The 27,609-nt window shown below is 42.2% G+C and overlaps 1 protein-coding gene across 1 annotated transcript in view; it reads right to left on the minus strand.

Annotated features, from left to right (window-relative positions):
* The window catches only part of plekhh3 (pleckstrin homology, MyTH4 and FERM domain containing H3), a 71,124-nt gene that overhangs the window by 30,101 nt on the left and 13,414 nt on the right, over positions 1-27,609 (minus strand). The window contains exons 3-9 of the mRNA XM_072561147.1: positions 25,002-25,096; positions 11,480-11,674; positions 8,719-8,876; positions 8,282-8,405; positions 6,530-6,827; positions 2,499-2,706; positions 485-621 (exon numbers count right to left, since the gene is read on the minus strand). Of these exons, the coding sequence (XP_072417248.1) occupies positions 485-621; positions 2,499-2,706; positions 6,530-6,827; positions 8,282-8,405; positions 8,719-8,876; positions 11,480-11,674; positions 25,002-25,008 (1,127 nt within the window). The 5' untranslated portion in view covers positions 25,009-25,096. The remainder of the gene's footprint in view (positions 1-484; positions 622-2,498; positions 2,707-6,529; positions 6,828-8,281; positions 8,406-8,718; positions 8,877-11,479; positions 11,675-25,001; positions 25,097-27,609) is intronic.

Genomic DNA, 27,609 nt, shown 5'->3' on the forward strand with positions numbered 1-27,609 from the left:
ACTCTCCCAATAGTCTTAAATCCTTTTCTTCATTCTATCCATAATGTTTTGCCTTAAACATTTTATTGAAGCTTTTCATTTTGCACTCACCAGGACAATTTAAAAGAATTACCACCTTAAAAGGAAACAACATTTATATTGTATGATAGGATAATGCTGATTTGTTAGCAAGTGCGTAGTGTTTGGTAGATATATGGTCATGGAGAATGCACAAGTTAATAATGACTGACGGTTAACTGCAGGCTTTATTTACATTTTAAACCAGATAGGTTGACACTTGTTCAATTTTTTGCTCTGAGAAATGGGCCAAAGGCTGTCATTTGTTTTATGCTTTCAAACAGGCACAATATATGTCCGTGTCTTGACTGCAAAGCTTTCAGTAATTATAAGTAAGCCACACTGTGAGCCTGTCTGACGATCCAAAATTGGTTGTTAGTATAATAGTTTAACACAGTACTAAACAATATAAAACTTGGATATTTACTTTTCAAACCTGGTTATAATGTCCGCTACAACAGTGTCATCTGCCACGAGCCACTGATCAGTTAAGTTCTGTTCAAAAAGAGCAAACCGATTTCGACTTTGTCCTAAACCAAGTGTCACCAGCAAACTGTTCACAACCTGCAGTGGAGCAAAGGAAAGAAGTGAGCTTAGGTTGGTCACAGTGGCATGTAGATGGCAATGTGTGATGGTTTACTGTGTGTGCCATTTCATATCTGCAGCAAACTCAGTGATACATTTGGGAACATTGAGAAAATGAAAAGCATGTGACTTCCCATTGAGCCTGGCCATATAATCTGTTGTGACAGAATCAGACCAAGAATGGGAACCCACATTTGAATCCAGTGCAAAAGAGTTAACTACCCACACTGCCTTTGGATGATAGAGGAGAAAATGAGCTCGGGGTTCTGCTCTAAATCAGGGGAAAGATAGAAACAAAAACAATTACAGCACAGGAGATGGCTATTTGACCCATCGTAACTGCACTGGCTGTAAATGAGTGATCTGGTCTGGTCTCAATGTTATGCTCTTGGTCTGCATCCTGTAGGTTACAGAACTCCAACTGTAATGTCTAACTTTGTTTTTTTGAAAAGCAGTGATGAGGGTTGTTACCTCACTTTAGGGCTGTAAATTCAAGATGCTCACCAACAACCTGGTTGAGGATGAAAACATTGCCTCTTCTAATCCTTCCACTAATTACTTTAAAACTATATCCTCTATTAAAGAAATAGGTCCTTCAAACTCACTCTAAGACCCTCAACCTTACACATTAACCCCTTTCCCTAGTGCAACAGCTGGAGTCACTGTGGTCGACAACCAGTAGAACTGGGGCAGGGGAGAAGTTACCAAACCCCATTCAGACCAGAGCACCCCTCACTTGGATAGTTCTTAGCTTACCATCCTTCTATGGCATATAAGAAATATTTCTTCTCCCAGACACATTTACTCCTTTACTGGTACATCAATGGCTGTATCTGTGCTTTTTCCTGCTTCTGTCCCATCTGGAAAACACCATAACCTCGACCTCCAATTTTTACCTCTCTCTTAAATATCAGCTCTTTCTTCAACTTTCCTGTTTGTACTTTAGAGGATCAGTGAAACTTCATTGCATGTCTTCAACCCTATTGGCTCCATTTGCTTACACTCCACTTCCTGTTAGGGTGGTGTCCCATTCTTCTAGTTTCTCCAGCTCTGTCCCATCAGTTTGGATATTGCAACTTTCTGATGTCTAGCTTTTACCTTAATCAATAATTACACTCTCCCTGAATGGCCACCTCGCCATGGTTGTCAGGGCCTTTGATCTCTTTTTGCTCTGTTTTGTTCACTTCTGCTCTCACCATTTCACCCACTTCCACAGAACTATGATAGTGTTCTCCCTGGCCTAATTTTCCACCACACCAATCTCCAGGTTAATCTCCACTATTTCCATTATCTCAGCTATGATGCATCTCCCACATCATTCCCTGCCTTCCCCTCTCAGTAATCCATAGGGACCACTGCCTTTGTGATACCCTGGTCCATTCCTCAAGCACCCCATGACTTTTATCCTTCCCATACCCGTTCCCATTCAAGTACAGGCGGTTCAACCATACTTTTGCATGTCTCATTGTCTGAGATCCAAAACACTCCTTCCTGGTGAACGGCAATTTACATCTACATCCTTCAATTTTGTACAATGAATTCACTGCTCATAAGGCAGCCTGTTTGACACTGTGAAGACCATATTCAGGTTGGGTGACTACATTGCAGAATATCTCTATTAATTTCAAAAGCATGGTTTTCAGCATCTGATCACCTATCATTTGAATTTTTCATTTCATTCTCAGGCTAACCTCCCGGTCCTTAGCCTCCTGACATTTCCCAATGAAGTTCAACGCAAGTTTGAAGAACAGCAACTTGCCTTTCAACTAGACGCTATACAGCCTTCTGGACTCAAAGCAAAGTGTTCACACTTTCTGTCCATAATCTGTGCCCCACTTTGTTAACTTTTCTCTTACCTCTCCAGCTGTTGAATGCGAATTAATGGTGACCCTGCAAAGTTTGGAGCCAGCGTAATGAATGGTGCAACTCATCTCCTCTCGCCGCATCAAGACCAGAATTTCTTCACAAGATGGTACACGTTTTCTGCATTTGGTTCTCACTAATGAATCTGCGATGAATTCTGCATATTTATATACTTCAGTCTCTGGAAATTGGTCCTGTGACCTATAAAGATAGAAAATATGTACAACAAAAACATAAAAAGTTAATCGTAAACTTAAAAAGAGGTGATTTCCACCCCACATCTGACTCAGAAGAGCTTCCAATTACTGGTGAAATGATTATCATCTTCCAATAAAGGATTAGTGCTCAACATTTGGAGAACAAGAGTGACACATGCTGTCAATGACTCAGAATGAGCAGGTTTTTGATCTACATTTCTGTCAAATATCATTGCAGCTAAGCAGCACACAAGCAAAGGGGGGAATAAATTTCACAAAGTCCCCATTTCTGGATATTCCTTCAGGTATTATAGATCAGGTGCAAACCTCTTTTGTTTAAAAACATATTTTTAGTACCATTTTAATTGTTTAAAGGCTTCAATGTTAGGAGTGGAGGTTGGAAGCTATGAAATTCTTAGACTGTACAAATCATAGCTTCACAGAATAATTACAGCACAAAGGAAACCATATGACCATTAACACTGGTCTCTCTGCAAGAATAACTCAGTCCCACTCCTCCTCTCTTTCTCCGTAACACTGAAGTACTTTCTCTTCATAGAATCCCTACAGTATGGAAACAGACCATTAAGCCCATAGGGTCCATACTGGTCCCCCTGCATTTCCCATAGCTAACCCACCGAGCCTGCACATCCCTAGATACTATGGGACAATTTTAACATGGTCAATCCACCTGACCTGCACATTTTTGGACTTGGGAGGAAATCAGAACACCCAGACAAATCTCTCAGAGACACAAAGAGAATGTGAAAACTCCACACATAGTCACCCCTGGCTGAAATCGAGCCTGGGTCCCTGGCACTATGAGACAGCAGTCATTACCACTGAGCCATCATGCAGCCCCAGATAATTCTGCAATTATCTTCTGAAAATCATAATTGTATCTGCCTCCATCGTACACTCAGGCATTGCCTGCCCAAACCCCTCATCATAGTCACTGGAATTCAATTTATTTAAAATGTTTCAACGTACACAGCAAGACAAAAATATTTTATAAGTAATTTATATTAAGTGCTCACAAAGGAAGAGGAAACTGGTAAAATGTCCGTAGACGTAGAGATAAGAAAAGTAACGAATGGGGTGAAAATTACTAAAGTAATGAATGCAGAAATGACTGAAAACCAGTTATAGTAGATAAATAACCAGCTCTGGATTCCTTATGTCCAGGCTGCCAAAGATGGGGGGAATGGAGATATCGAAGGACTTGCCATAATCTTCCAATTTTTCACTTGAAATGGGAGAATTGCCAGAGGATTGGAGAGGAACAAGTGTTACATGTGTTTTTAAGGGTGTAAGGCATTATTGACAATAGACAATAGATGCAGGAGTAGGCCATTCAGCCCTTCGAGCCTGCACCGCCATTCAATATGATCATGGCTGATCATTCCCAATCAGTATCCTGTTCCAGCCTTATCTCCATAACCCTTGACTCCACTATCTTTAAGAGCTCTATCCAATTCTTTCTTAAATGAATCCAGAGACTGGGCCTCCACTGCCCTCTGGGACAGAGCATTCCACACAGCCACCACTCTCTGGGTGAAGTAGTTTCTCCTCATCTCTGTCCTAAATGGTCTACCTCGTATTTTTAAGTTGTGTCCTCTGGTTCGGCACTCACCCATCAGCGGAAATATGTTTCCTCCTGCCAGAGTGTCCAATCCTTTCATAATCCTATACGTTTCAATCAGATCCCCTCTCAGTCTTCTAAACTCAAGGGTATACAAGCCCAGTCGCTTCAGTCTTTCCGTGTAAGGCAATCCTGCCATTCCAGGAATTGACCTCGTGAACCTACGCTGCACTCCCTCAATAGCCAGAATGTCTTTCCTCAAATTTGGAGACCAGAACTGTACACAGTACTCCAGGTGTGGTCTCACCAGGGCCCTGTACAGCTGCAGAAGCACCTCTTTGCTTCTATACTCAATTCCTCTTGTTATGAAGGCCAGCATGCTATTAGCCTTCTTCACTACCTGCTGTACCTGCATGCTTGCCTTCATTGACTGGTGGACAAGAACACCCAGATCTCTCTGAACAGCCCCTTTACCTAATTTGATACCATTGAGGTAGTAATCTGCCTTCCTGTTCTTGCCACCAAAGTGGATAACCAGACATTTATCCACATTAAACTGCATCTGCCATGCATCTGCCCACTCACCTAACTTGTCCAGGTCACCCTGTAATCTCCTAACATCCTCATCACATTTCACCCTACCACCCAGCTTTGTATCATCAGCAAATTTGCTAATGTTATTGCTGATACCATCTTCTATATCATTTACATATATTGTAAAAAGCTGCGGTCCCAGCACGGATCCCTGCGGTACCCCACTGGTCACTGCCTGCCATTCCGAAATGGAGCTGTTAATCACTACCCTTTGTTTCCTATTAGCCAACCAATTCTCTATCCAATCTAGTACTTTGCCCCCAATACCGTGCGCCCTAATTTTATTGATAAGTATAGGTCACTCAGTATGACATCAGCAGTAGGTAAGGTTTTAGAAACAAGAATCAAAGAAAGAGCACCAGACACTTGGAGAAGTTTAATTATGGAGGATCAATGCAAATCTGTAAGAGGTAAGTTGTGTTCAATTAATCTAATTGGAGTTTAACTGGAGTTTTTTTTAAACAAATTAACATAGAAAAGGCTGGCTAACTAAATTCAGGCCTATAGAATAAGAGTGTCAGGTGTCACCTTGAATAAAACCTTGTCTGAAGGGCAGAAAAGAGCAAATTGTGATAGTTTATTTTTGCACTGGAGGATGAAGCACCAAGGTGTTACCAAACAGCTAGTACTAGGATTACTTTTTTTTTCGATACAAATAAGTTTGATATTCAAATAGAGAATAAAATTTGTAGGTTCACTAAACTTGGAGTGTTGTTGACAATCAGGATGATATCAAACAACTGCAACAAGTCATAGATGGGGTGGCAGAATGGGCAGAAAGGGGACAAATGGAATTTAATATAGAGAAGTGAGAGGTGATGCACTTTGACAGAAGGGATAGGAAGTGGCAATAGAGATTCAATCGCCCAGTTCTAAAGAGCCTGAATGCATGTACATTGGTCTTTGAGGGTGCATTACAGATTAAGAGCAATTAAGCAAAGGCTATGGGATCTGGGGCTTCAGAATTAAAGCAAGAGATACAAGGCGGTGAAGACAACCTTTTTTTAAATACAGTGAAGACTGATGATGTGAAAGTCACTGTGCACAAGAATAAGAATAGATATGAAGAATTATTTCAAAATGAAATTACAGAAAACCAACGTGGACTTGTTAAATTAAATGGCCTGCTTGAGCTTTAGATTAGATTAGATTACTTACAGTGTGGAAACAGGTCCTTCGGCCCAACAAGTCCACATCGACCCATCAAACAGCAACCCACCCAGACCCATTCCCCTATATCTAACACTACGGGCAATTTAGCATAGCCAATTCACCTAATCTGCACATCTTTGGACTGTGAGAGGAAACCGGTGCACCCGGAGGAAACCCACGCAGACATGGGGAGAATGTGCAGACTCCACACAGACAGTTGCCCAAGGTGGGAATTGAACCCGGGCCTCTGGTGCTGTGAGGCAGCAGTGCTTGCCACTGTGCCATGGCTATGAACGTGGGATGCTTTTCCAATGACAACTGACAAAATTAAAACTCTTCACATTTAATCAAAAGTTTAAATTTTCTTCTGTACAATTTTTTCTCTATTCCGTGACTACGTGCATCTGGATATTCAAACATTTCGCTTGTGTAATCTGACAATGGAAACATAGAGCAGTTTTTCCTGCAGTGTAGTGGCTCTGCATTTGTCTAGTCTCACCGTTTAATGTGGAACCGAAGGTATTTGAGAACAGTGTTACTGGGGAGGAAGGTAACACTCATGCAAGTCAGCAGCTGCCAGTTTCGCAGATCACTGATGCTTCCCACATGTGGGGGGTTGCTTGTCTGCTTAATCAGTTGACAGTAGATTTCATCACGGAGAGGCTCCAGGTCAAGGCAGGTTTGCAGTATACCCTGAATGAGAGGGATTGGATCTTGTTCGGTCTCTAGATGCTGCAGTGAATTGAAGACTTTGACAGCTTCATCATGGAGTGTTGTATAGCCTTTAGTATTCTTGACTAGAAATAAAAAAGCAACAATACAACATGACCAGACTGTCATGATAGTTCTCTACCATTTGTTTTCAATCCCACAATGTAGTATATCACCCTTCTCCTTACCCTCCACATCTTCCCGATCTTTTTCTCAAACTTTCTGAATTATTCCAAATATATAATTCAACATTAATCTATTATTTCAGGGTTTCCACTTGATATTAATCTATTATTTCAGGGTTTTAACAAGAATCATAATCACAGAGTCATTCAGAAACAGACACTTCAGTCCAACCAGTCTAGGCTGAGCATAACCCTAACTAAACTGGTCCTATCTGTCTGCACTTGGCCCATTTTCCTCCAAACATTTCCTATTCATGTAATTATCCAAATCTCTTTGAACATTGTAATTGTACCCACAACCACCACCTCCTCTAGAAGTTCATTCCACACAGAAAGCACTCTGTGTAAAAAAAGGTTGCCCCTCATAATTTCTTTAAATCTTTCTCCTTTCACCTTAAAAATATGCCCACTTGTCTTGAAATCCCCCATCCAAGGGAAAAGGCACCTGCCATTCACCTGATCAATACCATCATGATATTATAAACCTCTGTAAGGTCACCCCTCAACCTCCTATGTTCCAATGAAAAAAGTCCCAGCCTATCCAGCTTCTCCTTATAACTCAAAGCCCCCATTCCCAGCAACATCCTGGTAAATCTTTGCTGAACTCTCTCCAGCTTCACAAGGTCTTTCCTATAACAGGGTGACCATAACTGGATACAGTATTCCAGAAGAGGCCTCACCAACATCCTGTACAATCTTAACATGACATCCCAATCTTGTATGTAAAGGTCTGAGCATTGAAGGCAAAAATGCTAAACACTTTCTTAATCAGCTTGTCTCCAAGGGATGCAAACTTCAAAGAATTAGAGTTTCTCTGTTCTACAGCACTACCCAAGATCCTACTTTTAATTGTAGAAGTCCTGTTCTTGTTTATTTTACCAAAATGCAATATCTCACATTTATGCAAAAATGACCTGTATCTGTCAATCTTCAGCCAATTGATCCAATTAGTCAAGGTCTCTTTGTAATCTTAGATATCCTTCTTCACTGTCCACTATACCACCAATATTAGTGTCATCTACAAACTTACTAACCATGCCTTCTAGATTGTCTAAATCATTTACATAAATGGCAAACAAAAGTGGAACCAGAACCGATCCCTCTGAAACACAGCTGATATTAGGCCTCCAGTCCAAAAAACAACACTTCAACACAACTCTCTTTGTCCTGCCGTTAAGTTAATTTTGATTCTAACTGGCAAGCTCACCCTGAATCCCATGTGATCTGACTTCACTCATACGTCTACCATGTGGAACCTTGTCAAAGGCTTTATTAAAGTCCAAGTAAACAATGTCTACCACTCTATTTATTTGCAGAAGTTTACATTCAATAACCAGAGAAGAGCTTGCACTTACGGTGGTGAGCCCCTATTCCATAGGGGAATGGAAGCAGAGGAGAATAAAGTGGGTTCTGAGTGTGCTGGAGAATAGGATTCCATTTGTAAATGTTTTCCAGGACTTCAGAATTAGTGCAGTTCTTCTGGAATAAATAAGCATTATTTTCAGGAGCTGGGGTCAGGAGTTCACCTCAATCAGAATCAGACAAGAGAGGAGGCAATTCCATAAAATACCTCATGGGAAAATCAAAAGCTAAAGACTGCACATGCTGGAAAAATACAGCAACTTAATCAGAATCCATAAACAGAAAAAGCAAGAGCTAAAAAGGAAACTCCAAATTCTGAACTTGGTCAAAATGAATTCTTTAAATTGCATCCTAGGTTATTTAATGTCAAATGCCTGCCCATCAATAGATCACTATATCAATGAGGAATTATGAATCCTTTGGAGAATACCTCAATGTCTTGAATTAAGAGCAATGTTGGTGTCTCCACAGGAGCTTTACAATTGATGACATTCTGGATAGCACAGGCCCACTGAATGCACTGGTTCAGGTGCTTTGTGTACAGTTGGTAGTGATGTTTCCGTCCATACACTGTGATGTTCCAGTAGCCTGAAAATAACCATGAAATTATCAGAACTAATTTCCTGTGTTTATTCAATAAGGTAAAGGTCACACACAGTATAACTGTACAAAGCTAGTGTTTACTCAGGATAAGGATCACTCACTGTGTAAAAGTACAGAGTCAGTGTTTATTCAACAGGGTAAGGGTCTCTCACTATAACTGTACAGAGTCAATGTTTATACAGGGTTAAGGGTCACTCACTGTAACTGTACAAAGTTAGTGTTTATTCACACATTGGTATCATGTTGCTGATCAGTGAAATTTTTAGTTACACAAGGAATTAACAGCGAGATGAGAAAGAGAGGAGAACCTAGGCAATAACAGAATATAAATAAGGAAATGACAGAAATATGCAAGGCCATTGACTAAATAACATTAAGAGATTCTAGAGATTTATGAATCTTAAGAATTGAACTCCATATGAACAAAAAAGTTTTTGAAGCGAAATATCAGGGTAAATGAAAAAAGGCATTTCAAAGCAGAGGATATGTGAAGCAAGAGGTCACCCATGGACAGGAGGATAATCAAAATATTAACTATACATAGGCATAAAGAGGCCATTTGGCACAACCAGTCTCTGCTGGAGTTTATGGTCCATTCAAGTCACCTCTGCTTTTTCTACTTTAACCCTATCAATGTGGGCGGCACGGTGGCACAGTGGTTAGCACTGCTGTCTCACAGCGCCAGAGACCCGGATTCAATTCCCGCCTCAGGCAACTGACTGTGTGGAGTTTGCACATTCTCCCAGTGTCTGCGTGGGTTTCCTCCAGGTGCTCCAGTTTCCTTCCACAGTCCAAAAATGTGCAGGTTAGGTGAACTGGCCATTCTAAATTGCCCGTAGTGTTAGGTGAAGGGGTAAATGTAGGGGAATGGGTCTGGGTGGGTTGCGCTTCGGCGGGTCGGTGTGGACTTGTTGGGCTGAAAAGCCTGCTTCCACACTGTAAGTAAACTAATCTAATCTTATTGTAAACTCTGTTCTTCTCTCCCTCAGATACCTATCTAGCTTTCCTGGAAATGTACCTATAACATTCACAGAATCATAGAACTCCTACAATGTGGAGACAGGCCCTTTGGCCCGACAAGTCCACACCAGCCCTCTGAAGAATAACCCTCACAGACCCATTCCCCTGTCCTGTTACTCTATATATAACCCTGACTAATACACCTAATCAACACATCCCTGAATACTATGGGCAATGTAGCACGGCCAATTCACCTAACAAGTTTGGGCTGTGGGAGGAAACCGGAGAATCCACAGGAAACCCGCACAGACACAGGGAGAATGTGCAAACTCCACACAGTCGCCAGAGGCTGGAATTGAACACAGGTCGCTGGCACTGTGAGGCAGAAGTGCTAACCACTGAGCCATCATAACACCAGAAACTTCAACCATTCATCCACTGTGAACAGATAAAAGTGCATCAGACAAATGGAAGTACAGCCAACAGATCAGCTGAGGATCTGAGAAAGAGAGGCATTCTCTGGGTACCAGTCATGTCAATTGACCTGACACATTTCTCAAGAGGAAACATGAACCCATTAATAGATACACTTCTGGACCCAAAGAGAAGTTTAAAATACTTTCCCATTTTGGCCCTCTCACTAAACCAAGAGACTCGTACCTAACATTCAAGACGGATTTTAGGCATTCCAAGGCCCCTCTCACTCTCCAAATAGATGGATGACACTACAGCATTCTTTCCTTTACTGGATGAGGTTTTGAATACGTGTAGGGATTAATGTTGGAAGGGTTCTTTTGGTTTTGTTTTCCCCCTCAGAACAGTGCAGTTGAGGACTGAATTGAAGTGTACAAACTTATGAGGGGCTTGAACAGAGAGCACAGGGAAGACCTCTTTTCTCCTAGTGGAGGGTTGAGGATGTCATTTACCAGGGGAACAGATTAAAAGTGATTGGTAGAAAGATTAGAAGGGACATGAGGAAAACCTTTTTCACCAAGGGTGGCAAGTAACATTCCACATTCTGCGCATGCTGATCAGCACTCTGACACACCGACTTCTAGTTTGGGAAATGGGTACACAGTTGGTGGGAGTCTGGAATTTTCTTCCCAGTTGAATGGATGGGGTGAAAACCCTCAACTTATTTGACAGGAACCTGGATCTGCACTTAAAGCAAGGCTATGGGCCAAGTGCTGGAATGTGTGATTAGAATGAGTGCTAGTTTACTCAGCCAGTACAGACTGAGCTGAATGGCCTCTTTCAGTGATGTAATTTTCACATGGTTCCTACATCCAGCACAAACAAGCAAGTCCAGAGATGATGCATAAACTCCTTGCACCTGCCTATGCCTTTGCTGCTAAGGTGTTCTATCCTTAAAGAAAATGGGCCATTTCCACACCTCCTATCACTGATCTCATACTCCATTCACTTCTTCTCATTTCCCTTGACTCCTTGATTCTCATTTCTCTGATAGACATGCAACCCAAGAACATTACTGTCACTGTTTTCAATTTCTAGTTTGGGGGTTTGATTTGGTGAATAATGGTTTTATATACACAAAAGAGCCACAAATGCTTCATATTGCTACCTGCTGCCAGTTGTTACAGGATCGAATATCCATTCGGAATCTTTACCTGTTCCCTTGTATGTGCCCTTATCAGGCCAGAGTACAGAGCACAGACTGGTCAGGACCAACATGCCAAGTCGCTTTGCATTCAGTTCATTATTGGTGTAATAATCCAGCGAATCCTGTGTCAGCACAAACCAATGTTTGCGAACCCTTAGCCAAGGTGCCTTCACATTATGCTGTATCTCTTTAAACAGCCAACCTAGCAATGAACAAGAGGAACAGATAAGAAATGGGCATCGTCATATCTGGAACTTAAGATTTAGGAACAGAGTAGGCCACTCTGTGCTTCTCCATCATTCAATAAGAGAACTGGGATTTTTTTAAACAGCAGCTGACTAAGAAGCGAAAAAAAAGGACGAAAATTGATCACAAAGGTAAATAGACAATACATATAAAAACAAACAGCAAGAATTCAAGGGATATAAAAAGAAAGGATAGCTAATATAAGTGTTGGAGGATGCAACTGGAGAATTAATAATAGGGAACAAGGAAACAGCAGATAACTTAAAGCAGTCTTCACAATGGAGGACTCAATAAACATCCCAAAGATAACAGATAAGCAAAATGCAAATGGAGGAAAGATCATATCACTGTGTCTGTTGTGTGGGACTAAATATTTTGTAATGGGATTAAAAACAAACCGGTCACCAGTACTTGATTGCCTGCATCCATAGGTTTTAAAGGAAGTGGCTGTAGAGATAGTGGAGGCATGGCTTGAAGTATTCCAGAACTTTCTGGTTGACTTGGAAACCACTAACATGATGTCCCTGATCAAGAGAGAGGGAGATGGAAACTAGAAAACTACAGGCCATCACATCATAGGATTAACATCTGTCATTGGGAAAATGCTAGAATCCATTACTAATGAAGAACTAGATCATAAAACATTCGGACCAAATTAGTCATTCGGCCCATTGAGTCTGTTCTACCATTCGATGATGGCTGATATGTTTCTCAACCCCATTTGCCTGCCTTTTCCCTGTAACCTTTGATCCCCTCATTAATCATGAGCCTATCTCTGTTTTAAATACATTCAATGACTTGGTCTCCACAGTCTTCTACGGCAATGTGTTCAACAGATTCACCACTGTCTGACTGAAGAAATTCCTCTTCATCTCCATTTTACAGGGTCATCCATTCATTCTGAGGCTGTGCCCTCAGGTCCTAGTCTCTGTTACTAGTAGAAACGTCTTCTACATGTCCACGCTAACCAAAACTCTCAGTATTCTGTAAGTTTTAGTTGGATATCCCCTCATCCTCCTAAACTCCACTGAGTAAGTACAGCCTCAGAATCCTCAACCACTCCTCAAATAACAAGCCCTTCATTCCCAAGATCGTTCTTGTGAACTTCCTCTAGACTTCCTTCAAGGCCAGCACACCTTCCCATATATACAGGGCCCAAAACTGCTCACAATATTCTAAATGTTGTCTGACCGGAGCCTTGCATAGCCTCAGCAGTACATCTCTGCTCACAAATTCTAGCCCTCATGAAATGAATGTCACCATTGCATTTCCCTTCCTAACTGTCAAGTGAACTTGCAGCCTTAAGAGAGAAGCCTGAACTAGGACTCCCAGGTCCCTTTGTGATCCAGATTTTTTAAGCCTTTCCCCATTTAGAAAATAGTCTACGTCTCTGTTCTTCCTACCGAAGCGCATAACCTCACACTTTCCTATACTGTATTGCATCTGCCACTTCTTAGCTCATTTGCCTAGCATGTCCAAGTCCTTCTGTAGCCTCTCTGCTTCCTCAACACTAGCTGTCCCTGGACTTATCTTTGTGTCATATGCAAACATAGCAACAACACTTTCAGTTCCTTCATCCAGATCATTAATGTGTAACGTGAATATTTTTGCCCTTAGCACCAACACCTGCAGAACTCCACTAGTCACTGGCTGACATCCCTGAAATAGACCCCTTTGTCCCTTTTTCTGCCTTCTGCCAGTCAGCCAATCCTCTGTCCATTCAGCACCTTGTGCTTAACACCACAGGCTCTTATCTTATTTAGCAGCCTCCTGTGCAGCACCTTGTCAAAGATCTTAAGGAAATCCAAACATATCACATCCACTGACCCTCCTTTGTCTAATTTGCTTATTACCTCCTTGAAGAATTCTAACAGATTTGTCAACCATGAACACCTCTTGACAAAGCCATGCTGACTCAGCCCTATTTTGCCATGCAGTTTCAAGTACTACACAATCTCATCCTTAATAACAGACTCTAAAATTGTACCAATGACTGAGGTCAGGCTAACCAGTCTATAACTTCTTGTCTTCTGCCTCCCTCCCTCTATTCTTAAACAAGGATGTTACGTTAGCCATTTTCTAGTGTTCTGGGATCCTCCCTGACTCCAGTGATTCCTGAAAGATCACCAATGACTCCACAATCTCCTCAGCTATCTCCTTTAGAACTCTGGGGTGTAGTCTATCCAGTCTGAGTGATTTATCCATTTTCAGCTTCCCCACCACCTTCTCCTTAGTGACGGCAACTACACTCATCTCTGCCCCATGACCCCCTTGAAGTTCTGGTATGCTGCTGGTGTTGACCTCTGTGAAAAGTGATGCGAGTACATATTTAGTTCCTCTGCCATTTCTTTGTTCCCCCTTACTACTACTCCAATCAGTTTTCCAACAGTCCAAAACATTCTGGCCTCTCTCTTACATAAAAATTTTTTAAAACTCATAATTCCTTATATATTATTAGCTAGTTTACTCTCATATTTCATCTTGTCATTGCTTTCTTCACTGTTCTCTGCTGGTTATTAAAGGCTTCCCAATCCACTGCCTTCCCACTCATGTTCATATTGTAGGCTCTTTTGTTTTTATGCTGTTCCAGACTTTGCTTGCCAGCCACAGTTGCCTTGTTCTCCCCTTACTTTGATTTCTCTTCCTTGGGATGAATTTCTGCTGTACCTTCCAAATTATCTCCAGAAATTCCTGCCATTGCTGCCTACCATCTTCCCTGCAAGGTTCCCCTTCCAGTCAAGTCAAAGTATATTTAGAAAAGCTTAACACAATCAAAAGTCAATATGGTTTTGTGAATGGGAAAACATGTTTGACAACTTGGCTAGAATTTTTTGAGGATATTACAGAGTTGAAGAAGTGTAAATGGTAGAAGGCATTTGACAATGTGGCACATAAAAGGGTATTGCACATGACAGGAGTTAATAATATTGAGTATACTGTAGTGGCATTTATTGAGAATCGGTAAACATACAGAAGACAGAGTTCAGATTAACGAGTCTCATGCAGGTTGGAAATACATCACTAGCAGAAAGCCACAAGGATCAGTCCTAGGGCCTCAGTCATTTACCATCTACACTAATGATTCAGAGGAGGGGTTAGAGTGTTTCCAATTTCACTGATGATATAAAAATAGGTAGGAGAGCATGTTGTGATGAAGAAATAGGAATCTCCAAGGGGATATAAAAAGGTTGAGTGAGTGGGCAAAATCTTGGCAGATGGAGTTTAATGTAGGAAGAATCAAAGGTGAACTATTGTTTAAGTGGAGAGAGACTCCAAACAAAGGGCAGCAGCTGTTTTGGCCCGCATATTTACTGAAGGAATACAATGGCATTGGAGATATTATAGTCAATATAGAAACATGGCAATATAGGGAAGGACTGGCAGGGTGCCAGGAAGGTGGAAGGAAGAGGAGGAGGAGTTCCATTTTTGATTAAGGAGAGTATCACAGCAGTAATCAGAGAAGAAATAAGGAGAGGATGGTCACGTTATTGGGATTCTATTATAGTCCACCAAATAGTCAATGGGAATTAGAGGAACAAATAGGCAGGAAAATCAGGGAAACTTGCAGGAGGAATAGAGTTGTCATAGTAGGGGATTTTAATTTTCCTAACATAGTTTGGGACTGCCAGAGCGCTAAGGGCTTAGATGGGGTGGAATTTGTTAAGTACATTCAGGAAAGTTTCCTCAAGTGGTATATAGAGGTTCCTACTCAGGAAGGGGCAAAATATGACCAACTCTTGGGAAATAGGGTAGGACAGATAGCAGAGGTGACAGTGGGGGACCTTTTCTGGACCAGTGACCATAGTTCTATTAATTTTAAAAGTTATTGAAAGGGACAAAACTGGTCCACATGTTCAAGTTCTAAATTGGGACAAGGAGAATTTTGATGAATTAGACAGGAGCTTAAAGGGGTTGACTGGAGTAGTTTGTTTGCAGGGAAAGGGACCTCCGGCAAGTGGGAGGTGTTTAAAACTGAGATAGCTATAGTCCAAGGTCTACATGTTGCTTTGAGAGTGAAAGGGCAAGGTCGGCAGGAGTAGGGAACCTGGATAACAGGATATTGAGACTTTGACCAGAAAAAAGGAGGAGGCATGGCTCAGTTACAGACAGCAGGGATCAAGGGAATCCTTGATAGTATACAGGGAATACACGAGTTTACTGAAGAAGAAAATCAGGAGGGTGAAAAGGGGGCACAAGATAGCTTTGGCTCAGAAGATAAGGGTGAATCCAAAGAGGTTCTTTAAATATATTAAAGGAAAAAGAATAACTAGAGAAAGAGAGAATAGGACTCCTCAAGGTCCAAAGTGGAGATATATGTGTAGGACCACAGGAGATGGGCGAGATTCACAATGAATATTTCTCCACTGTGTTTAACATGGAGAAAGTCATGAAGACTTGGGAACTTGGGGAAGTTAGAGCTGATATCGTAGGGACAGTCCATATCTCAGTAGAGGAAGTGTTGGATGTTTTAGAATGTATGAAAGTATATAAATCTCCTGTTCCTGACCAGATATATCCAAGAACACTGATAGAGGCTAGAGAAAAAACTGTCAGGTCCCTGGCTGATACTCTTGCATCATCATTAGCATGGGTGCAGTCCCAGAAGACTGGAGAGTAACGACTGTTGTGTCATTATTCACAAAGGGCTGCAAAGAAAAGCCTGGGAAGTACAGATCAGTAAGCTTAACATCTGTGTTGAGTAAGTTACTTGAGAAGATTCTGTGAGATAATGATTTGGAGATGCCGGTGTTGGACTGGGGTGTACAATGTTAAAAACCACACAACACCAGGTTATAGTCCAACAGATTTAATTGTAAGCACACTAGTGTTCGGAGCTGTATTCCTGATGAAGGGCTTTTGCCCGAAACGTCGATTTTACTGCTCCTCGGATGCTGCCTGAACTGCTGTGCTTTTCCAGCACCACTCTAATCTAGACTCTGGTTTCCAGCATCTGCAGTCATTGTTTTTACCTTGCTTTCAGAGCGTCGCTCCTTCGTCAGGTGGTTGTGGAGGACACAATTGTAAGGCACATAATTTATAGCAAAAGTTTACAGTGTGATGTAACTGAAATTATACATTGAAAAATACCTTGATTGTCTGTTGAGTCTTTCATCTGTTGGAATACCATGATAGTTTCACTTCTTTCATGTGGAAATCACAAAACTTCTTTTAAAAAGTTGCATTCTCAGGTTAACTGTAACAATTGGTGTTAGCTAGACAATATGTTGAAGGTGTTAGCCTCGTGTTCTCTGTCTATGCCATGATGTTTAGATTGATTCTAATCTAAAAAGTGAGATAACAAGAGTTTTACATTAATTCATGCAGTTTTTGAGCAAAATACAATGTAACTTTGCAAGTACAAATTCACCCCACAAAATATATGCATATGTGTGCATGTGGGTCTTTGTGTGTGAGTAGGTGTGTCTAGTTGGGGGCTTGACTGTGAGAGAGACAGTGTATGTGTATGTGTGTGTGTATGCGAGTGTAGAGTGTCTTAAGTCTGTGAGGGGGTGCATGTGAGAGCGTGGGAGTGTGTGTGTGTCTGGGGTGGGGGGGGTTGTGAGTGTCTGAGAGAGAGTGTGCCTGTGTGTGTGCACGAGTGTAGAGTGGTCTAAGTCTTTGAGAGGATGTGTGTGTGTGTGTATAGTGTAATGGTGTCGCCTGTAGTGTGACATGAACCCAAGATCCCGGTTGAGGTCCTCCCTATGGATATGGAACTTAGCTATCAGCTTCTGCTCAGCCACTTTTCGATGCTGCCTGTCCCGAAATCTGCCTTGGAGGATGGTCACCCGAAGGTCCAAGGTCGAATGTCCTGGACCACTGAAGTGTTCCCCAACTGGGAGGGAACCCTCCTGTCTGTTGATTGTTGTGCGGTGCCCATTCAACCGTTGCCATTGCCTTTGCTCAGTTTCCCCAATGTACCATGCCTCCAGGCATCCTTGCCTGCAACGTATAAGATAGACAACGTTGACCGAGTTACATGAGTACCTGCCACGTACATGGTGGGAGGATGTCCCCACGTGTAACGGTGGTATCCATGTCCACACTCTGACATGTCTTGCAGCGCCTACCGTGACAGGGTTGTATGGTGTTGTCCTGACAACCGGGCAGCTTGCTACGAGCAAAGATCTGTTTCAGGTTTGGCGGTTGTTTAATGGCAAACAGTGGCGGTGTGGGGAAGGTCTGGGCGAGTCTTCCCCACACCGCCACTGCTTGCCTTTAAACTACCAACAAACCTCAAACAGATCTTTGCTTGTAACAAGCTTCACGGCTTTCAGGACAACTCCACACAACCCTGTCACAGTAGGAATTGCAAGACATGTCAGAGTGTGGATATGAATACCACCATTACATGTGGAGACATCTCCCACCATGTACGTGGCAGGTACCCATGTGACTCGGCCAACGTTGTCTATCTTATATGTTGCAGGCAAGGATGCCCGGAGGCATGGTACATTGGGGAAACCGAGCAAAGGCAACGGCAACGGATGTTGTGCGGTGCCCATTCAATCAATAGACAGGAGGGTTCACTCCCAGTTGGGGAACACTTCAGCAGTCCAGGACATTCGACCTCGGACATTCGGGTGACCATCCTCCAAGGCAGATTTTGGGACAGGCAGCAGCGAAAAGTGGCCGAGCAGAAGCTGACAGCTAAGTTCCGCACCCATAGGGAGGGCCTCAACCGGGACCTTGGGTTCATTTCACACTACAGGTGACACCATTACACTATACACACACACATAGACACTCCTACACACACATACAAACGGACACACTTATACACAGATAAGCACACAGATACACACACACCCTTACAGACACACACACTCATACATGCATCTTCTCAGAGACTTAGACCACTCTACACTCATGCACACACACATACACACTCTCTCTCAGACACTCACAACCCCCCCCACCCCAGACACACACACACTCCCACGCTCTCACATGCACCCCCTCAGACTTAAGACACTCTACACTCACATACACACACACATACACATACACTGTCTCTCTCACAGTCAAGCCCCCAACCAGACACACCTACTCACACACAAAGACCCACATGCACACATATGCATATATTTTGTGGGGTGAATTTGTACTTGCAAAGTTACATTGTATTTTGCTCAAAAACTGCATGAATTAATGTAAAACTCTTGTTATCTCACTTTTTAGATTAGAATCAATCTAAACATCATGGCATAGACAGAGAACACGAGGCTAACACCTTCAACATATTGTCTAGCTAACACCAATTGTTACAGTTAACCTGAGAATGCAACTTTTTAAAAGAAGTTTTGTGATTTCCACATGAAAGAAGTGAAACTATCATGGTATTCCAACAGATGAAAGACTCAACAGACAATCAAGGTATTTTTCAATGTATAATTTCAGTTACATCACACTGTAAACTTTTGCTATAAATTCAGTGCCTTACAATTGTGTTCTCCACAACCACTTGATGAAGGAGCGGTGCTCCGAAAGCAAGTGCTTCCAATTAAACCTGTTGGACTATAATCTGGTGTTGTGTGATTTTTAACTGAGATAAGATATACGTGCATTTGGAAAGACAGGGTTTGATTAGAAGTAGTCAGTGTGGCTTTGTGAGTGGATAACAAGCCTCACCAATTTGTTAGAGTTCTTTGATGAAGTGACCAGGAAGGTTGATGAGGGTGGGGCAGTAGTCTATATGGATTTCATGATTAGATTACATGGAATCCAGGGCGAGCTGGCAAATTGGATACAAAATTGGCTTTATGGTAGAAAGCAGAGGGTAATAGTGGAGGATGCTTGTTGGACTGGAGGCCTGTGACTAGTGGAGTGCCTCAGGCGTCAGTATTGGGCCTACTGCAGATTGTTATCTATATCAATGATTTGGTTGAGAATGTACAAGGCATGATTAGTTCACTGATGACACTTAAATAGGGGCTGCACGGTGGCACAGTGGTTAGCACTGCTGCCTCACAGCGCCAGGGGCCCGGGTTCAATTCCCGCCTCAGGCGACTGTCTGTGTGGAGTTTGCACATTCTCCCTGTGTCTGCGTGGGCTTCCTCTGGGTGCTCCGGTTTCCTCCCACAGTCCAAAGATTTGCAGGTTAGGTGAATTGGCCATGCTAAATTGGCCATAGCGTTAAGGTGCATTAGTCAGGGATGATCGTAGGGGAATGGGTATGGTGGGTTGCGCTTCGGAGGGTTGGTGTGGATTTGTTGGGCCGAAGGGCCCGTTTCCACACTGTAGGGAATCTAATCTAATCTAAAATAAGCAGTATCATGGACAGTGAGGAAGGTTATCAGAAATTGCAGCGGCACCTTGATCAGCTGGGGAAGCGGGCCAAGAAATGGCAAATGGAGTTTAATATAGATAAGTGTGAGGTTTTGCATTTTGGAAAGTCAAATCAAGGTAGGAGTTTCATGGTGAATGGTAGGGCCTTAAGGAGTAGAGTAGAACAGAATGATCTTGGGAGTTCAGATTCACAGTTCTCTGAAAGGTAGAAGGGCAGTGAAGAAGGCTTTTGGCACACTGGCCTTCATCAGTCAGGGCAGTGAATACAGAAGTTAGGAAGTTATGTTGCAATTATACAGGACGTTGGCGAGTCCTCACTTAAGAGTAGTGCGTTCAGTTTGGATCACCTTGCTATAGGAAGGATGTTATTAAACTGGAAATAGTGCAGAAGAAATTTACAAGGATGTTGCCTGGACTCAATGGTCTGAATTCTAGGGAAGAGGTTAGACAAGCTAAGACTTTTTTTTTCTTTAGAAGATCGAGAGGCGATCTTATAGAGTTGTATTAGATTGTGAGAGGCATGACTAGGGTGAATGCACTCTGTCTTTTTCCCAGGGTTGGGGAATCAAGGACTAGAGGGCATCAGTTTAAGGTAAGAGGAGAAAGGGTAAACAAGAACCTGAGGGGCAACTTTTTTACACAGAGGGTGGTTTGCATATGGAATGAGCTGCCAGTGGAAGTGATTGAGTCGGTCAAATTAACATCATTTAGAAGGTACTTGGACAAATTCATGGATAGGAAAGGATTAGAAGGATACGTGCAAAGAAATGGTGTTAGCGTGGGTGGACATTTTGGTCAGCATGGACCTGTTTGAGCCAAAGGGCCTGTCTCCGTGCTGTACGACTCTATGCAGGCTGCTCAAAAGAGACTCACTCAACTAATTCCTGGGAATGAAGGAATTATTAAGAACAGGTAATTAAGTTTGGCCTTTATTCCTTAACGTTTATAAGAATGAAGAGTAATCTTATTGAAACATACAAGGTTCTGAGGAAGCTTAACAGAGTAGATGCTGAGATGATGTTTCAGTATAGCGTACAAATACAGAAAAATAAGATATTTTCAGGATAGTTTCCTAGAATAATATGTTGTGGATCCAACTAGGCATCAGGCTATTTTGGATCTGGTGAAGTGTAATGAGATAGGTTTAATAGATTACCTTGAAGTAAAAGATCCCTGGGAATTGAGTCCATAACATGGTACAATTAAGCATTCCATTAGGAGGGCAGAAGTTGAATTGAAAAAAAATGTGCTAAACTTGAATAAGAGTAAATTACAAAGGAATGCTTTATATGCTTTTCATTTTCCTTCCAAACTGAAAAATCTTGCACTTTCCCAAATTACATTCCATCTGCCAGTTCTTTGCACATCGACTTAATCTACCTATATTCCATTATACAATCTCAGTGCAGGCTGGAAGGGAATTTGAGGGCCTTAACCCAAAAACAGTGAAGAAATGGAGACATATTTCCAATTAATGATAGCTTGGGAGTTGGAAGTGAATTTGTAGGTGGTGATGTTCCTATCTATCTGCTATCTTTGTCCTTCTATATGGTAGTATTTCTAGGTTTCGAAGGTGCAGTTTTCCCAAAATGTGTTGGTGGAGATGGGAATGAATGTTTGTGGATGTGCGCAATTTTGTTCTGAATGGTGTTAAGTTTCTTTAATGTTGTTGGAGATGCACCCATCCAGGCAAGTGGAGAGTATCCATCACACCCTTAACTTGTGTCTTGTAGATGGAGGACAGGCTTTGGGGAGTCAGGAGGTGAATTACTCAATGCGGGATTCCTAGCCCCTGAACTGCTCTTATAACCACAGTATTAATATAACTAGTCCAGTTCAGTTTCTGATTAACCCTCAGAATCTTAATAGCGTGAAATTCAGTGATGATAATGCCATTTAATATCAAGATTATCTTTTGTTGGAGACTGTCATTGCCCAGGACATGGCTGACTCTGCACTATTCCATACTATACATTTATAGGCGAAAGTGAGGACTGCAGATGCTGGAGATTAGGGTGGTGCCGGAAAAGCACAGCAGGTCAGGCAGCATCCAAGGAGCAGGAGAATCACTGTTTCAGGCAGAAGCCGTTCATCAGAAATGATGCTGGAAGCCTCGGGGGTGGAGAGATAAATGGGAGGGGGTGAGGCTGGGGAGAAGGTAGTTGAGAATGCAATAGGTGGATGGAGGAAGGGGTAAAGGTGATAGGTTGAAGAGGAGGGTGGTTTGGATAGGTGGGAAAGAAGATTGACAGGTGAGACAGATCATGAGGATGGTACTGAGCTGGAAGTTTGGAACTGAGGTAAGGTGGGGGGGAGGAGAAATGAGGAAACTGGTGAAGTCCACATTGATACCATGGGTTGAAGGGTTCCGAGATGGAAGATGAGGCATTCTTCCTCCAGGTGTTGGGTGGTGAGGGAGTGGCAGTGGAGGAGGCCCAGGACCTCCATGTCCTCGGCAGATTGGGCAGAGGAGTTGAAATGTTGGGCCACGGGGCGGTGGGGTTGATTGGTGCAGGTGTCCCGGAGATGTTCCCTAAAGCGCTCTGCAAGAAGGCGTTCTGTCTCCCCAATGTAAAGGAGACTGCATTGGCAGCAATGGATGTAATAAATGACATTTGTGGAAGTGCAGGTGAAACTTTGATGGATGTAGAAGGCTCCTTTGGGGCTTTGGGTGGAGGTGAGGGCGCAGGTTTTGCAATTCCTGCGGTGGCAGGGGAAGGTGCCAGGATGGGAGGGTGGGTTTTTGGGGGGTGTGGACCTGACCAGGTAGTCACGGAGGGAACGGTCTTTGCGAAAAGGGGATCAGGGTGGGGAGGGAAATATATCTCTGGTGGTGGGGTCCGTTTGTAGGTGTCAGAAATGTCAGCAGTTGATGCAGTTTATTTATACATATTGACTGAGCAGTCAGATATATATAAATTAAATTCATTCGAGTAGTTTTGCGAGATGCCATTTTCCTTCTAATTCACTCAGTTCCACTAGGCCAAAATTTGCCTTCAATACATCATCAGGAACTGAGATTCAGGCTCAGAGATGAAAATAGATTCTTGCATCTCTGTAGTTTTTTGAAGTAAAATGGTGGGTTTCTATTTCTCAGTTACTGGGACTTAGTAACCAGACAGTGAGTTTGTCTATGTGTATGGGGATTGGAGAGGTACAAGCATCTGTTCTTTCTGATGTCAGTTTGTGCAGATCACATCAGAGAGATTCTCAGTGACCATTTTGAACTCAACAGTATCATTTAAAATTATCCTTACTATATTAAAAACAGTCATTCAACAGAGTGATAAAAATGTCAGAAAAGTGGTATGCCACAAAGATCTGTTTTGGGACCACTACTGTTTATCATTTTTATAAATTACTTCGACGCAGGCATAGGTGGATGGGTTAGTAAGTTTGCAGATGACACTAAAGTCAGTGGAGTCGTGGACAGTGTAGAAGAATGTTGGAGGTTGCAGGGGGACTTGGATAATCTGCAGAGGGCTGAGAGGTGGCAAATGGAGTTCAATGCAGATAAATGTGAGGTGATTCACTTTGGAAAGAATAACAGGAAGGCAGAATACTGGGTCAATGGAAAGATTCTTGTAGTATGGATGTGCAGAGGGATCTTGGTGTTCATGTACATAGATTCCTGAAAGTTGCCACTTAGATTGATAGTGCTGTTAAGATGGCATACAGTGTGTTAGGTTTTATTGGTCGAGGAACTGAGTTCCGGAGCAGTGATGTAATGCTGCAACTTTACAAAACACTAGTGCAGCCTCACTCAGAATATTCTGTACACTTCTGGTTGCACCATTACAGGAAGGATGTGGAAGCATTGGAAAAGGTGCAGGGGAGATTTACCAGGATGTTGCCTTGTCTGAGGCGGTGGGGGGGGGGGGGGGGGGGGGGGGCTCTTAGGAGAAAAGGCTGAGGGACTTGGCTCTGTTCTCCTTGGAGAGAAGAAGGCTAAGAGGAGATTTAATAGAGACATACAAGATGATGAGAGGATTAGATAGGGTGGACAGTGAGAGTCTTTTTCCTCAGATGATGACATTGGCTTGTACGAGGGGGCATAGCTGCAAATTGAGGAGTTATCAATTTGAGACAGATGTCAGAAGCAGGTTCTTTACTCAGGGAGTGGTAAGGACATGGAATGCCCTGCCTGCCAATGTAGTTAACTCAGCCACATTAGGGTACTTAAACAGTCCTTGGATAAGCATATGGATGATGATGGGATAGTGTAGGGGAAAGGGCTTAGATGAGTTCACAGGTTAATGCAACACTGATGGCTGAAGGGCCTGTTCTGAGCTGTTCTATGAAAGAGGACATGGATGGCCCACATACCAACTGCCCAGTGGCCTTTTCAATGATCCTAGAAAATGAAGCCTTATGTATTGAGAGAATCAGAATTAGGCCATTGTTTTAAAACTGGAGTATAGTTCTAGGATGGGCTAGGAAAAGAAGTTTCAGGTGTGGAGATGGGGTTGGGGAATTTAGACAACTGAAGTCCAAACACTGTTGCTGGTCACAGGGAATATCTGGACTTATTCATAAGGACCTCCTTTTCTCATCTACAAAGTCACTGTTAATGTGTACTAAGGACATATGACCCTAAGAAGGGTTTATTAATAGGACTCTCAGGGATCAGGCGAGCACTTCAGGCCCTTAATACAGAACAGCTCAAATAGGGCAAAGGCCTTTATCCAGATGTTTTCACTTGGTGCTGATCATTGTCCACCTTTGAGTTGCTTTCTGCGAGTCTACTTCACACATTTGAGTGTATGGTTCTTGAATCACATGTCCAAAGAAAACAACAGTAAAATAGAAATTTTCCCTTTACTGCCTTTTATCTTCCCTCAACCTCAACAGCTTGAAGCTGAAAACATCCATTTCTCTAATACAAAACAGTTAGAATGATTTATTTAACAGTAGCTCAAATTGAATATTGCTGACACTTCTTCCCAGATCACTAACAGAATAATTACTGTATCAACTCAATCCAGGCCACACACCTTGCATGATGATGCCCTGGTCTACACCAGTCACCGTTTCTCTCTTCACTTTTTCTTTGATCAGGGTCCTCCTTTCCTCGGGAATCTCTTCTCGTCTGAAACGACACCTTCAATCCTCAGAATGAATCATTTATTAGCAATGTCAATGTAGCTTACAATATATCACTAATTAGAACTGAAATGGTAGCATAGTGTTAATGTTAGTATACTTCAAATCCAGAGGTTGGCCAATGCCTTGAAGACATGAGTCTACGTTCCATAATGGTAACCAATGGAATTTCAATTCAATTAATGTATGAAAATGGAATAAAAACGTATTCTCTAATAGTAATCATAAAACTACAGGAATTTCATCCAAACCCAGCTGATTTTGTCAAGCCCTTCAGAGAAGGAAATCTGCTTACACAGCCCACATACATACAAATTGGCAGTAGGCCATTCTGCCCATTAAGCCTGCTCTGCCATTCAAAAAGTTAATGCTGATCTGACATTAGCTTTAATGATAGTTTCCCATCCACCCCTGAAAACCATACACAGATAAATCAGAAAACATTTTAAAACATTCAATGTCACCACGAGTATCTGGAGAACAGCAAATTAATTGAACAAATTTATTGTGTCTGCCTCTACTGACTAGCATACAAGTAACATCTCAGAAATAGTTGTGAATCATGAGGTGATAAGGAGAGAGGAACTTAAAACAATCAATCATCAGGAAAGGAACTGAGAAAATTAGGAGAATAAAATCTGACAAGTCTCCAGATTTAGATGGACCTCATCCTAAGGGCTTCCAAGAAGTCAATAATGAAATAGTAGATACATTGGTTTTAATTTTTAAAAATTCCCTAGGTCTGGAAAGATCCAATCAAAATGGAAAATAGTAAAGAGAGTCAAAGCGGACAGGAAGTAGATGCGAATGTGAATTTCAGATCAGCCACATTCGTTTTGTATGATGGAGTAGGTTCAAGGAGCCAACTAAGCTTTTCCTTTTCCTAATTTGTATGTATATCAAGTTTCAAAGACTCATCATAGAGTCACAGAGATGTACAGCATGGAAACAGACCCTTCGGTCCAACCTGTCCATGCCGACCAGATATCCCAACCCAATCTAGTCCCACCTGCCAGCACCCAGCCCATATCCCTCCACTCTCAAAGAAATTTCTCCGCATATCTGTCTTCTTTATAAACTGTGTTTCCGAGTCTAGAAGCTCCCATTGAGCAAACATCCTTTCTGCATCCATAAGATGGCAAGATATAGGAGCAGTATTAGGCCATTCTGTCCACAGAGTCACTCCGCCATTTGATCACAGCTAATATGTTTCCCAACCCCATTCTCCTGCCTTTTCCCCAAAACTTTTGATCCACTTACTAATCAAGAACCTAACTTTATTTTAAATACACTCAATGACTTAGCCTCCAATGCACTCAATGGCAATGCGTTCCACAGATTAACCACCCTCTGGTTGAAGAAATTCTTCTTTGTCTCAGTGCTGTGAATGTTATCACTTGGTGTCCTGTTCACACAGATTCACCGATGCTAAGGCAAATGTTCTTAATTGCCTTGTCAGGGTTTTAGAATGCCGAGAATGCTTTACAGAAATAATTAGTCTTGTTCCAAGTCGGATTGTTATCTTTTAAAATGTTCATGTGTGAGAAAGAGGGAGCAAGCGAGTGGGACAGGCACACAGAGACTTAGCGCTAACTCTCTGCAGGTTGCAGAAAAGTTTATTCCTTTGAGATTCGGTTTGGATGCACATTTGTTTATTGGTAAATAAGTGATGGTGTTTTGTGTCTGTGCCCTGTAGTGATTGGGGTTGGTGCCTCTGTTGATCAGTAGTTTTGTGAAAATTTAAAGCAGGTAGGATAAATATGGGTGTAACTCTAGGTAAGATGAAAGACAAATGTCCCTTAACTGAAATAATAAGTCTGTATCCTAATTATGAGAAACAATTAAGGGAAATATCAGCTGCAGCTGCTCAACAGAATAAGGATTGGCCTCTAGGAGGCACACATGATTTAACTTGACTCATTAAAATTGAACAAGGGATTTGGGAAAAACTACAGGGAAGTAAGCAGAAAGAAGCCATAGCAGCGTGGAAAAAAAGTAGCTAGGAAAAAATGGGAAAAATCCATGCAATCGTCATGGAGACAAAATTGTATTAAATGGGGAATTAGTCCATTAATGGAGGAAGGATCTGAACTAGACTGGGCAGAACTAAAAGGCAATGTGAAGCATATGATTTAGAAGCAGAATTGGAATTGGCCAGAGAGAAAATTAATCACAAGGAGAGCAAAGATTTCGAACCTAAGCTGAAATGTCAATTTAATGAAAAGGAAAACCAGTGAATAAGAACAAGCTGCAGCCGCGCAGGACCAGACAAATGACAGAGACTGTTCCTGATACCCCACCCTCCCCTCTCCTATAAAGAATCCTGATTGATCTGTGGATGAGGAATGGGATTCTAGTTTGGCGAAGGAAATATTTTATGCCTCTTCTCCTGTCAGCTGACCTCCTCAAAACTCACCCACAGTACAGGCCAAGGCAAACATGTTTCATAAAACAAAACATCACCTGAACCCCTCTCCCTACTCCAACGTGCCAATGCCC

The sequence above is a fragment of the Chiloscyllium punctatum genome, chromosome 42 (assembly GCF_047496795.1).
Source record: "Chiloscyllium punctatum isolate Juve2018m chromosome 42, sChiPun1.3, whole genome shotgun sequence".
NCBI classification, from domain to species: Eukaryota; Metazoa; Chordata; class Chondrichthyes; order Orectolobiformes; family Hemiscylliidae; genus Chiloscyllium; species Chiloscyllium punctatum.